Source organism: Seriola lalandi, unplaced genomic scaffold, assembly GCF_002814215.2.
Source record: "Seriola lalandi dorsalis isolate HSWRI2012SDOR001 ecotype SW California unplaced genomic scaffold, Sedor1 jcf7180002054519, whole genome shotgun sequence".
NCBI lineage: Eukaryota > Metazoa > Chordata > Actinopteri > Carangiformes > Carangidae > Seriola > Seriola lalandi.
The window spans coordinates 1,084,381-1,097,862 of NW_019525072.1; the positions used below are offsets into that span (position 1 = coordinate 1,084,381).

The following is a 13,482-nucleotide window of genomic DNA, read 5'->3' on the forward strand; positions in this document are numbered from 1 at the left end:
ACTGTCCTTGTTTACAGTCACTCGTCATGAGACTCGAACAAAGAAATCAATTTATCTCTAATGTACAAACTTGACACAGAAACTGCTGCTGTTGAACTAACATTCAATGTGTTTTATCAATTTTTTTTACCCACAACATGTCATCCATACACATGCCCCATTCCCACTGTCATGGAGCTTTTTCTGAGTTTATAGGGACAAACAATCTCGTCAACCAACAATTCTAAAACTGACTTTCTACACAGCTAAAGTTAAATACTGTAGCTTGTAGGGCTGGCAAAGCGTGTGTGTGTGTGTGTGTGTGTGTGTGTGTGTGTGTGTGTGTGTGTGTGTGTGTGTGTGTGTGTGTGTGTGTGCGTGTGCGTGTGTGTGTGTGTGTAAGTGTGTGTAAGTGTGTGTAAGTGTGTGTAAGTGTGTAAAAGCTTATTTACTCAGACATTTTTGTTTTTTTTCAGGAAGGATTTTAAAACTCATAACCTTGAATACAGAGTCAAGATATGCGAGCAACATAATTTCTGTACATACTAGGTTCATATAAAAATGTAAAATAACCACTGATATCTTTAACAGTTCCATTATAGCTCCTGGGTGTAACAAGCTTCACTCAAATCAGCTGTGGGGAGGAAAGAAGGCTGTTCAGACCGGTTTGAGTAAACATTCATGGTAGGTAATGTTTATGCCTCTTTTCACCCATAAACTATTCATTTTCTGCATAATACTTTTTTGCAGCTCTGCTTTTATTGTTGTGAAAAAAAGTGCCTTGTAGAAAATGTGTGTTGTTATTGACTTGTGGTAAGATAACCTCAGGGCAACATGTGTTTGAGAGCATGAACGGACCTCTGCTGGGTCACACTGGATGTATGTTTAACAACAGAGTACTTAATTCACCCACGGGGAGGTTTGTCTTCTATTCTGGCACAGTACAGAAATATACACTTTCAGAGTTATTATTTTTAAGGTGTGTTAACCTCAGATCCAAATACAGTAATAAGTGCTGAAATGAAAACAATAGCCTCATTTGGGTCAAACAGCATTAGGTTCGGAAACTTTCCCACAAGGAGGGCATTGTAATGTTCTCAGAAAATGCTTTGAGCAGTATTGTCTTGTCTGAGAAATGACTAATGTAAACATGTACTGTGTTTTTCTATAAATTCCTCTGACTCTGTGACCTTAGACTTAACAGGTCTGGGTGGACAGTCTGTAGCAGCTTTGGACTTACTTTCAGGTAAGGTTTCTTAGCAGTTTCAAAAGCATTACCGTCATCATCATCATCATCATCATCATTTGAAACTGTCAACTAAATCAGTTGTCATCTTTAGAAAACTTTACCAAGTCTACCTTAGAGTCAGTAATGACCAACTAGGTTTACATGCAGGTTAACTCTCTATTTTAAGAGAAATTTGTCTCTTTTATTAAATGAAATATTCTAATTAATTCAACTAAAGTCCAAAATGAGAACTGAACATTTGGTTTATATGGGGCTGTCCTTAATCTGATCACATCAGACCAATGGTGGTAAAGTAGATGTTTGGTATAACTTTCCATCTAAATGATCCCGAAATTATTTAAAGTATGTGAATTCCTTTGCATAGATAGATTGACTTGCTCCATTACATTTTAATTGTCTGTTTTTTCGCTCCAATATTCTAAAAGTGATGATGTAAAATATGACTGATGCACATGCGCTCTTTACTAACAGTGTGAACTAGCGGTCAGAATGTAATTCCCCTGTTTTTTTTAAACAGTTCATTCTTGACCGTTCAGAGATAACTAGCTGCAGCCTATATGTAACCCTAGTCGCTGTCTGTCCAATTCGTGGATTAGACAAATAGTAAATGTGCTGAGAAGAACTATTCACGGGGTATAAATACTCACAAAGAAGACTTAAGTTATGAGAATAGTTTTCTCATTGTAAATGTGAATACAACTTATTCGGGTAAAAGGGTCAGCATCAACATAATTAGACTTCAAAGAATGATTACATAATCACACCACTCCCAGGATAGTAAAAGACATAAATATAGAAAAATATGTAATATATATATTTTATATACTGTATATGCATATAAAACTAAGTATCAGAAAGAGAACATAGGTTGTATCAACATAGAAACCAAGTGAAAATACAAAATGAGAGTAAGAACACAGCAATGCCCCTGCTTAAAAATCACAGCAGGTTGTACAGCAGCAAAGTTCCCCATACTGTTCTTTGCAGCTATGGAACAGGGGAAGAACAGTCATGTCCTCTTAGCCAAGAGAAAATCCTGACATGAACAATCTCTATTGACTTCACTCCGAATTAGGAATGGATCCTCGGTAAGAACGGCTTTTTATTTCAAGTGACTTTCATATTTAAATATCTCAAAACGTACAACAGGACAAAGGTGTTTACTGCATTTAACTGTCGTGACACCACTATTTCTAGAGATGGGCGTCAGGAGTTCTCTTGCAGAAGAGTGTGTCAAAAGCAAAGTAAATAGCTACTGTTTCAGAGTTACCAACACCGGCAGCAGCACTTCTCGTGACCCAGCAGTAGGAATGATTTCTATTTGGACGGAGTTCTCAATGTGAAGTAACAACGGTGGCAGTGGGAGCTTTATCGTTTCGGTAATCTGTAATATACAGGAAGTAAGTTGAATTGCATTTCACTTTTAAGGACCGCTCTCATTACACTATATCCAATATGGATTACCTACCAAAGAGTGGCATGTAAAGGAAAGAGGCAAAACATCACCCAGTAAGTGCTGTGATATACTGTACTTATCAGAGAGTATACCATCCTCAATTACATAAGGCTAAGTGTGGTCACACCACATTTAATCATCATGCACTTGAGCCCCAGTAACTTTAGAAATGCAAGAGTAGTTTCTATCTGTCATCATCTCCAATTCTAGGACTCAATTTACCTATGAATTGTTTTCTTTTATACTGTATCTTAACAGTTTCCTTTAAGTGCTTTATAATGAGACACTGGGCAACGTCAGATCTGCTCAATCCAAACAAATCTGGCCCAAAATTATCCTTAATCATTTTTCAGGTTTTACATTTTAGTCTTCCCAAGTCTCCCTTCTGTTGAAATCAAGTATAATTCAACTCTCATGCATTTCAAAATAATATAAGCAGAAACTGTGAATCATTTCTCTGTTCAATAGGGCCACAGAGACACCAACAGGATCACATGTAGCACCTTCCCAACAGCTTCCAATGTCTTCAACAAACAATTTCTTAACCAAGATACAAAGCACAAGTCAGCACATGGATGAGCTATTATGACAGCAAATTTAAGATGCATCAGATGTGCTCCACCCTGCAGGTGTCTGCAAGTAGGTTGACAAAAATGCACAAAAGAACCTCTTCAGTATATTCTAGCAAAGATTTAAATACAACTTCTGGCCTAATGGTGGAGTTTTAAAGTTCTCAAACTAGTGAAAAATGTAACTGAAAAATGTATTTTTCCTGGAGAGAACTGACTATTTTCTAAAACTAAATACTAAACTATTTGGCATGACTGAAGACTGTGCAAAACTTTGCATAATCAGGACAGAAATATAAACAATCCTGTATCACTACTAGAGCCCTTGGTCATAATGCTGCATAATGCAGAGCTCCATACGGACCATGAGGGGCCATGTAGAGGATTTCACTTCAACCAAACTCTACAACAGGTGATTTTTTTATTACTGCTTTACACCTTCTGAAAGAGAAGAGGGACATCAGTGCTGTGATTGGCTGGCTCTTAAAGGCATGTGGTTGCAAACCACTGGTAACTGTGGTTATGAAGAGGTGTCCACCTGACCTTACAACAAATCTTCTGTGTGTTAAACTACATGTGAGATAATTTATACGGATCAATCATAGATCCTTTTCAATGCAAAAGCTTCAAAGGCTCAATTTGGCAAAGGCTTTGTAAATAGCTTCACTGTCACATATACCTTACTTAAGTCTCTCAGGTTTTATGCTTAATAGCAATAAGTATCAAAGCTGTCTTAGGCCACTGCTACCACATTAAGGCATATCAAGCACTTCTTCACACTGGAGTAAAAGCAAATCTCTGCTATCAGTCAGGGAGGTAGGGTCACAGAGGCCCATTACCCTGCCGGTGCTGGGGGTCTGGGGAGGAGGGGGGGGGTTTGCACAGTGCACAGACAATGTAGATTGTGTAAGAGAGACAGAAGGAGGGAGACAGAGTTGTGAATTCAGCATAACATCACATAGAGCTTGCCACCCCATTCCATCCTTCAGTCTTAACTACTGAGCGTCCTCTCAGCACAGGATGGGTGGGTTCAGGCTGGGTCAGAACCGGGAAGGACCAGGCAGGAGAAAGAGAGCCCAGTCCTGTCGACACTAGGAGGGAGCTGAGAACGGGGTCGGGCTGGAGTTGTTGTGGTTGGCGGACTTGACGATGGTGATGACGCTGGTGGTGGCCACCTTGCCCGGCGAGAGGGGCCCGCGCGTCACAGTCCGGGCAAAACACTGCAGGGCCTCATACTTGGCTCGCAGGGCATCCAGCTCCAGCCTCATGCTGGCGTTCTCGCGGGCCAGCTTGTCCACCTCTAGCTGCAGCTCTGTCTTTTGTCTCTCCAGCTCTTCCTTCTGGGTGACGCGTTTGATGCGGCAGCTGGCGGCGTAGCCCCGGTTTTTCAGGGTCCGCCGCCGCTGCTTCAACCGCACGACGTCCTCCTTGGTCAGCCCACGCAGATGCTGGTTGAGCTCCCGCACGGACATGGCCACCAACTCATCGTCGCTGAGTGCGGGGGCATTCTCGCCTACCTCCTTCTTGACCTGCAGGACATGAGCAGAGGGTGAGGAACAAGAGCATGACTAAGTCCAGTGAAACACTCCTCAGACTTCGCACACTTACCTTTAAAGCTTTGCTCGTCTTAAAATGAGTCGTCATTCCCTGCATGCAGACAACTGGCCAGAATCTCACAGAAGACACACTGAGAAGTAAAGAGAAGAAGAAACTGAGTGACTACATCACTTCAATCAAGTGAAACAGTGTATTGCCATATTATTTGGTCAAGCTCTGTACTCTCATACAATTTAGAGACTTATATATTTAATTTGAATATTTCAATTTGTACTCCACTACATTTAAGAGGGAAATATTGGACCTTTCAAACAAAAAAAACATCACTGTCCCTTAAATATCATGTATTGTTACAGATGTAACTACCTGAAGTTTATAGTTGAAATTGGCTGCCTTTTGACCATCTACAACATTAAAATGCTGCTTACACATTAATCCATCAGTAATAATAAAACAACATCTAATAATATATCCCTCCTGGGTGATATATGCTGCATTATGAGTTCTCTTACTTTTGACACTTCAAGTACATTTGGTTTAAGCAAGACTCTGAATACAGGACGTTTGTTTCTAATTGAGTAAATTTCAGTTACTCTATTAATACTTTTACATCAGTAACAGATCTGAACACTTCTTCCACCTGTGCCTATTATTGCACATTGCAGCTACTGAGCACGGCATTGGAGAGAAACTGGCTCTGACTCCGGTCCCTCCTCCCTTGTAACTTCACTTTGAAGACATCACAAAAACATTCCAGGGTTATGTCATGTGTCAATATTTGTGTCCGTGTGTGTCCACACACACCAGTAGAGGGCAGCATGATACCGTTAAAACACCAGCACTGGAGCGCGCCTTTATTTACTTGTAAGAGGAGGAGAGCCTTGACAATGTAGTTCACTAGACCAAGCAAGATTAGAAACAGGCAATCTCTCTCTCTCTCTCTCTCTCTCTCTCTCTCTCTCTCTCTCTCTCTCTCTCTCTCTCTCTCTCTGCCTCTCCTTCTCCATAGGACTTTGCATTTAAGCTCTCTGCCTATGCGATTTTTGCTGGGGCAGTTTTTAGAAGAGCTTCTCTGTACTCATTACAGTGAGGCACATGCTTTCCAGACTGCCGCCACGGCCAAAAAAAGCGAGAGCGCTGAGCTGTGATCCTGTGAGAGGCACACATCCCCCCAAGGCTCCATTTCAGGACCTGCAGACCAGCCTGACTACGAGTGCACTGTTCCATGCTCGACTGCTGCCATGGAAACACCCTGCGAATGGGCGTGGGAGTGTGAGTCACATGGTCACCAAAAGGATAAACAAGCCTCATTCATAACCGCAACACAACCTATACATAGGACAAATAAGAAGCGCTAACTTGTGCTGATAAGTTAAAGGCTCCCTGCACAGGAAAAAAAAACAAAACAAAAAAAAAGATCCATAAGTTTGTCTGTGATCTTTCTCTTTATCCTGTTACTTCCTTTGATTTATGTGAATGTCTCTGGGTCTGCAGGGACACAGCCAGTCCACACCACTCTTGCCTCCTCATCACAGACATTAAAACAGATCATCACATCAGCATAACATTTACAGTTATGCTGAACTTTACACGGCCGTAGATATGCATGTGGAAAATTCCTGGAGATAGAGTGTCACAGAGAAATAGTTTCCTTTATAGTCACTGATGTATTTTTGCTGTGAGACAATGTAGTCTATCGATTCAGGGCTGGTTGGATCCTCTTACACTGGGCTTTCCTGAGCTGCTCTATGCCCTTATTTAACTCTGGTGGATATATTTAGCCCACAGTGCTGACACAAATTTCTGCCAACTAAACAATTTAAGTGAGCATGCGATAAGCGATACCTCGGTAAGAGGGCAAATATTCTCTGCAGTCCGGTTAGCAGCAGCTTTCATGGAAGAAAAATACTCTGGGTGTGGCTTGTTCATTTTGGGATATTTATCACGTTTCTACATCATATGGCTACAGATAGCACTAATGCAGGACTCTGCAGATGCTGACTGAAAGCAATTGTGTAGTGAAGATGAAAAAAACAGCTAAACCTCCAGCCACATAAACTCCTGTTAAGAGATTTAAAGAACATCTGTTGCTGTCTCCGATGTCCTTGATTCATTTTGCAAAACATGCAGCAAAGAATTGCATAATTAAAATTTCAGCAGATCGACTCAAATAAAACATTCCTCGACAGCGAGTTGGCATAAATAGCCTAATTTAAGTGGTATTGCGTCAGAGGGGGGTCCCTGGGTATATTCCTTGCGAAAACGATGGAAAAGTGGTGTGGGGCCTCCCTCCCTTCATACAACAGGCCTCCAGCTTGAACCAGGAGGCCAGGTTGTTTCTCTGAAATTCTTTAAGCATGTGCTTATGTTTTTGCAACTAACACAGAGACAACGTTTCCTTAGAGGAAAAACAGCAATTGTATTACCCAGCCAAATCCGCTCTTTATGATTTTGCCATACAGACGACAAATCACGTTTTCCCATTCTAGCACAAAAAAAACTACTCGTATTAGTTGTTCCATAACAGTAAGAGAAGGAGCTGGCGAAAACACCTCCAAAGAGAGACCGCAAATGGCGGGTAAAGAACAAAAAAAAACTACATTCCTGAGTGAACACACATGTGCAAACCCTCACATGCACAGAGGCAATTCTTCGGCAGAGAAGGAACATGCAGTCTGAATATGTCCTGCGATGCACTCAGCTATGGGGGTGGAGTTCAGACAATCCCACTTGTAAAACAACGGCTGCAAAATTCACAAAATGTCTGGAATTCAGAGGAGTCGCACGTCTTTCGCTTGCCCAAACAAATCAAAGGCAGCCTGTGTGCACACGTGTGCAACTCAGGAGTCCACCACCTCTCTTTGATGAAGGAATTGTAAACAAAATGGTCTATTTATCACTTTACTTTTCTACTTCTCTCAAACAGCAGATTATACTGTTTCAGTCGTAAAAGATGCTCCTTTGAGGACTAATGCGCTATTGACAGACCATTACAACAATGCAGATTTTAGCCAAGGAGTAACATGAGAGTTATTTCTCAACTAACTGTCTATTATAAACCATGTACACACATTTCATGGTTACGCTCGATTGTTAAGCCAGTGTTCCATTTGATGTGGAGAGCCGCTACTTTATTCTTTGGGTGTACACATTTTTGTTTTTTTGAAGATGAACTGACCCTTTTCAAGACCGTCATACCAGAAAACAGGAAAACAAGAAAAGGCTGGATTCTACATCTGCACAAAGCAACATGAAACTGAGCGGCTGTTAAAGAACAAATTCATGAAATCCTGTATATACTAACTCAATATGAACCTATGTACCTTTTTGTTCGCTGATTGCAAGTGTTTATATTTTTAAAGTCAGGCATCTGGCCAAGCTCAAGGCTGCACTTCAGTTACAGCAGGTAACCGTGGGGCCCTGCCTTCTCCTAAAATAAACAGCATATCAAAGACTTGTGCGCTCATGCTCGAGTGATAAATGCAGAGTTGGCTTGTCTGGGCTCTTTGTTTTTCTACACAGTTTGGTAGTAGGTTAAGCAGAACGTAGTCATGTTGCTGCCCTCGACAGTCTGATACATTCCTCTCACAAAACTCTTGCTTTTCTTGCATTTTTTTTTTTTTTTTTGCAGAGGTTTCTCCACAGACTGGGGCGCGCATTCGCTCTGCTCTTTCTCCAGCGCAGCACATTTGGTGGGATATTATGTGAAGGAAATGGAGAGCATAGCTGAGCAGTGAGTCATGCTGTTTACTGGTAAAAGCGACGACCAGCGGCAGGGAATCACACCCTCCCGATCTGACGTTTCCTGGAAAATCCCGTTGTTTCATGGGGAGGAAGGAAAAGTACAGAGAACCTTGGAAATGGTTGGCATGAGCACCGGAACGTTTGTGCGGAAAGGGAGGAGAACTCTGCAAATATCTGAGCTAAGATATTCTCCCAAACAGGGACACTGGGACACTAGAAATGTCAAGAATGCAAAAAAAAAAAAAAAAAAAAAAAGACATACCTATCCAAGTTTTTACAACCTGGGAACCAATAATATGGGAAGCATTAGGGAAAATATTAATATTCTGTTCCCCAAAAGCTTACATTACATCACATTTCCTCACTTTCCAGCCTGACATACCAAAACAAACCAAAGATCTTTAGTTGAAAATACTGCTAATAATAATCCAGTACTATCCAGATTTCAGTGCTTCTCCTTCAAAACAGCTGGCTCAGGCAGTGGCACAAACAGGAAGCGACAGCAAAACCATACATATTGAGTGTTGTGGAGCTGTAAAGTGTTTGTTTGTGTTGGTGTGGACTTGCAGTTTATTGAGTCACGGTGGAATCAGGAAATTACAAAGGAAAACAATTGAATCAGCAAGTCTGCCTTATTGAAGGAATTCCCAATAACATGATCTCACAAAATAAATAGATGAGTGAGCTCGACACTTGCCACACCTCTGACCACGGTGAGGTGAAATCAGCGGGTCGAGATCTAGTCATTCTGACAGAAGAAGCAGGAAAAGACAGGATGCAAATCACTGTGGGTGGCAGACTGAGCAGTCTCAGACACAATAAAACTGTTATAGCCTGTATACACTCTGCTCCGCATGTTCGCCTGTGTATAAAATCACCAGCTTCCAGAGTCAATAATAAAAACTCTACACCTTTTTTTTTATTCCAGTAAGAGGAGCAAAATACACCGTAGTGAACGTGTCCCCTCTGAGTCATCGCATCACGAACCACAGCTATTTCACTTTCACAATACTCCACCACAGCGTTTTTGCATTCTGTGTCGCTTTGATTAATCACCACAGAGCAGTAAAATGAGAAAGGGCATACAAACTAAACTAGATCCTGTGTCTTCATGGGAATTTCTCCCGATGTGCCTTGTCACTGTCACACACTACTGTGGTGGCAGAATGAGTCAGCCACTGTAACTTCTCTATCCAGAGAAGACATCATCAGTTTTGAGATTTAACCACATGTTAACCTCATGACAGAGGAGTGCATCCGCTCCCACCGCCTCCCTGAGAGCAGCCGACACTGTGCACCAACCAGAGACAACAGTGAATCAGAAAAGCCCCCTTTGGCAAAAAACTGTGGCCATCGAAGTGGAACAAGTTACTCAAAGACAAATATTTTCCATTTATTAATCACAATGGTCTTTAAAGGTCAAAAGTCCAAGTTATTTAGTCAAGGGCACATGACAAACAAACAAGGTAGCCAAGCAGTGATATTTCTGATGTAAAACTGCGTTATTATTATTAGGTAATTATCAAAAAATAACTGTACTCTCATGACACAGTTTCTTATCTTTACGCAAGTCATAAAGATTTATATCGACCCAGAAATGATAGCTAAACAGAAAGATAAGATGAAGGCTTTTCTGTCTCCAGAGTGATTTACTGTTTGTGGAAATATGCACTCCTCTGTTCCGTGACTGCTTTTTTCTCCCGTGTAGGCCATTCAGCCCTGGTGGTCTAACTTCTCATCGTGCCCTTTGTCCCACATGTCTAAAATGCAGACCACGTGTTGTTTCCAATGTCAAAAGAAGGCTGGTATTTTGCATTAGCTATAGCAGCCTGTAATAAATCCCGACTGGAAATGAACTGCAATGCCAGAATTAAAGGAGGATGTGAAAATGATTTATAAGAATTAGTTTCAACAGAGCAGCCACTTAAGTTTATTTCACTTCCATTTTCCCCCAAAAGCTCAGAAGTAGGCTATAAATAAACCCCAACAAACAAAACAGACTATTTATATCTTATTATAACTCAGTAGTAGTCGCCTGTGCTATTATTACGTTTTGTAACAATAAACTTAAAGACATTAAGTTAAAGATATAACATTATATTCGTCCCAGTGACGTCGGTTTTAATCTAGTTGGGCAAAATAGTGTGAGATTTGAATACATTGTTCATTAAATGTGTTGAATACGCATGTGTTCACGTTTTCTGCGCTCGTTGCAGAATTTGTCAAGTTCATGACATTTTTTTGAACGGTAGGCTATATTAGATTTCTCTGTCACATGAACTCAAGTCATTTTTTTCCCTATAAATTACAAGTGAATGACTGAAATTTGTCAAAATAGAAATAAAGTAGAGAGTAGATTTACTTCTTTTGCCAGTTTCTTCCTTCACCTCTCCTACGCGACTGTATCGAGCGCTGAGCCACCTTTTGTGGGGCATTGTGTTATGTTACTCCAACACAACACGTGTCCGCACTAAACAAATTACAAAGTCAACATCAACTTTCATAATAACCGACATCAACATTTAGCCTGTACCCTACATGACGAGCAAGTGTGGCCACAACATAAGCCTGTCTGCATGCTCCAATATGTCACCGTGAGAAACTTCAGCAATTTTGTAGGGAATGTCAAAACATCTTCTCCCCCCCCCCCCCAAAAAAAAAAAAAAAAAAAAAAAAACAACCTCACCTCTGTGGACGGACCGGACCGGAATGCGTAAAAAAAGTGGCGGAGTAGGGTCCTGATAGAGGCGACGCAGTAACTTGACACAGTTGGTGTAGAGCGTCCAGCGGACGGGCAGCGGTGTATCCTCGTACTAAATTAACTACAAAACAACAACAATGTACCAACATTCCACGCTCTGCTTCCGCAAGCACTCACGTCACCGATTCCTCGTGACCGCCCCCTCCATTCATGAAAATAACTTTCTGCTGACGTCAGTCTGGGAAGGGGGGCCGGGGGGAGGCCATAAATAGAAGATAGATACTGCTGGCGACTGCTTTTGCTTACTTTACAAAACTAATTTGTACAAAGTCACTTCACGGTGCCGCCAAAAAAAAAAAAAAAAAAACTCATAAGTTTCAAAAGGAAATCATAAACTTGCTGCTCTCACAGTCTCCTCTTCTCACTCTGTTATGGTCAGGTCTACACTACAAGGTCTTCAAAAAATGTGCATTAACTGAGAGAAAACCACCTCCTCCCTCCATCTGACTTGGGAGCAGCAGCAGCAGCATTCCATTCCTGAGGAAAGTATGTGGTGTAGTAGCCCAGCAGTCACAGGATTTCTCTTATTTTAACTGCACTACTGCCAGTAACGTCACAGGTTATTCTGGGTAATTAAGTACTGAATGTAAATATGTTAAGTCAGTAGCCTTTTAAGGGCTGCCCTGGCATCGGTTTTCCCTGTTCATTTCGCTGATATAAGAGAACCTCAGCTTTGAAGTTGCCTCAGACTATGGTGCCTGTTAAAAACAGATGAGGAGTGTTTACACTATAAACACTGTGGGTTACACAGTTCAGACAACGGCTAAGAAGGAGGAAAATACACTTACCCGCTGTTGTTTTTCTGCTGACTGGACCATGATTATGAGAAATACCTATAAGTTTCTTGCAGGAAATGCTGTCCATGGCAGAAATAGATCACTTTTCATCATAGCTTATATGAGTAATAATGTTGCCCATCCATGTCAATATGTGGGATTTGCTGACATGCAAAACTGTGACATGTTTGAAATAATGTTGAACATTTAGCTGAGATCAGCACAGGTAAACATCTGGATTTGGAACCTGTGTACTCTCAGTGACAAAATTAGGCGCCGAATCTCTTTAATTTAATTATAGGCCAGAACCATTGTGAAATACAGCAGTTGTATTGTTTGTTCATCTCTGTCAGCCAGTTAGTGAAGACAACATTTATGCTGACAGCACAAACACAGAAAAAGTTAAACTGTCAAATATCTTCCATAACAAATACAAATCGATAGAAATTACATAGTGAACTGTAGTGGTCCATTCACCAAAACATCAACATGACCTTATTGTCATAGGAGCACAGGTGGTTTCCCTGGAGGTAGTTGTAGATTGTAATTGACCATTTCAGGGGAAAAGCAAGTTCATTACTCAATAGTTTTTGTGCCATTATTGTATATCAGTCATATGTTTAAGGGAGAGACAAAAGAGGAAACACAGACAAATAAAGCCACACACATTGTCTTAGATGCATGATGTCATTTTAACCTTTAGATAAAGTGTGACTCATAGATGACTAGTAGATGTTGCATTCGATTTCAATTGTGTGACTATTTAGGCTAAAAGAAATAAAAAAGACTTCTGTATGGATGTCTCTCTCCTAGTGAGTATAGGTTTTTCTTTTACTGTTTTTCCAAAGAATTGACTTTAGACAAAAAATGTTGAATATTGACTTTTCTCTAGTAAGTAATACTCCTTTGGACAAACTAAAATGGCCCACTTCCAGCAAGAGTGTCATGCTTTACAGCTAGTGATACAACACATGTGGAATCAGTCATTTACTAGAGATGATGGGCCTGGTTCTTTCATCTGGAGCAAGTTAACCTTGTGTTACCACACTTTTTGACCACAAACAACAACAACACACCATTTCCTTTGTGTAGTTTTCCTGTGATGAGACAAACGCAAGCATCATTTGGGGAACCAGTTCTCATTTGCTTCTGTATTTTCTTGCTAAAGTGAAACAGCTGTGTTGGGAAGGGGACGTTCTAAGTCAAGAGAGTTCACCGAGCAGGAATTCTCAGACTAGATAAAATGACATGTGATTTGATTTCATCAGATTCGATTTGAGATTAGATCAGAATAGATTATTTGAGTTGGGATGTATTGCAGATTATAAAAGAGATGAGATTAAGTGAAATGAGGTGAGAGTGGGTAGCATTAGGTTACAATAGAGGTGAGA

The 13,482-nt window shown here is 40.8% G+C and overlaps 1 protein-coding gene across 1 annotated transcript; it reads right to left on the minus strand.

Annotated features, from left to right (window-relative positions):
• Positions 1 to 280: 280 nt before the first annotated feature.
• mafk (MAF bZIP transcription factor K) lies at positions 281 to 11,641 on the minus strand. The gene is made up of 3 exons (XM_023413957.2): positions 11,241 to 11,641; positions 4,862 to 4,940; positions 281 to 4,782 (listed from the first exon to the last, which is right to left on the minus strand). The coding sequence occupies exons 1-3, from the start codon at positions 11,402 to 11,404 to the stop codon at positions 4,345 to 4,347; spliced, it is 681 nt and encodes a 226-aa protein (XP_023269725.1). The 5' UTR covers positions 11,405 to 11,641; the 3' UTR covers positions 281 to 4,344.
• Positions 11,642 to 13,482: the final 1,841 nt, after the last annotated feature.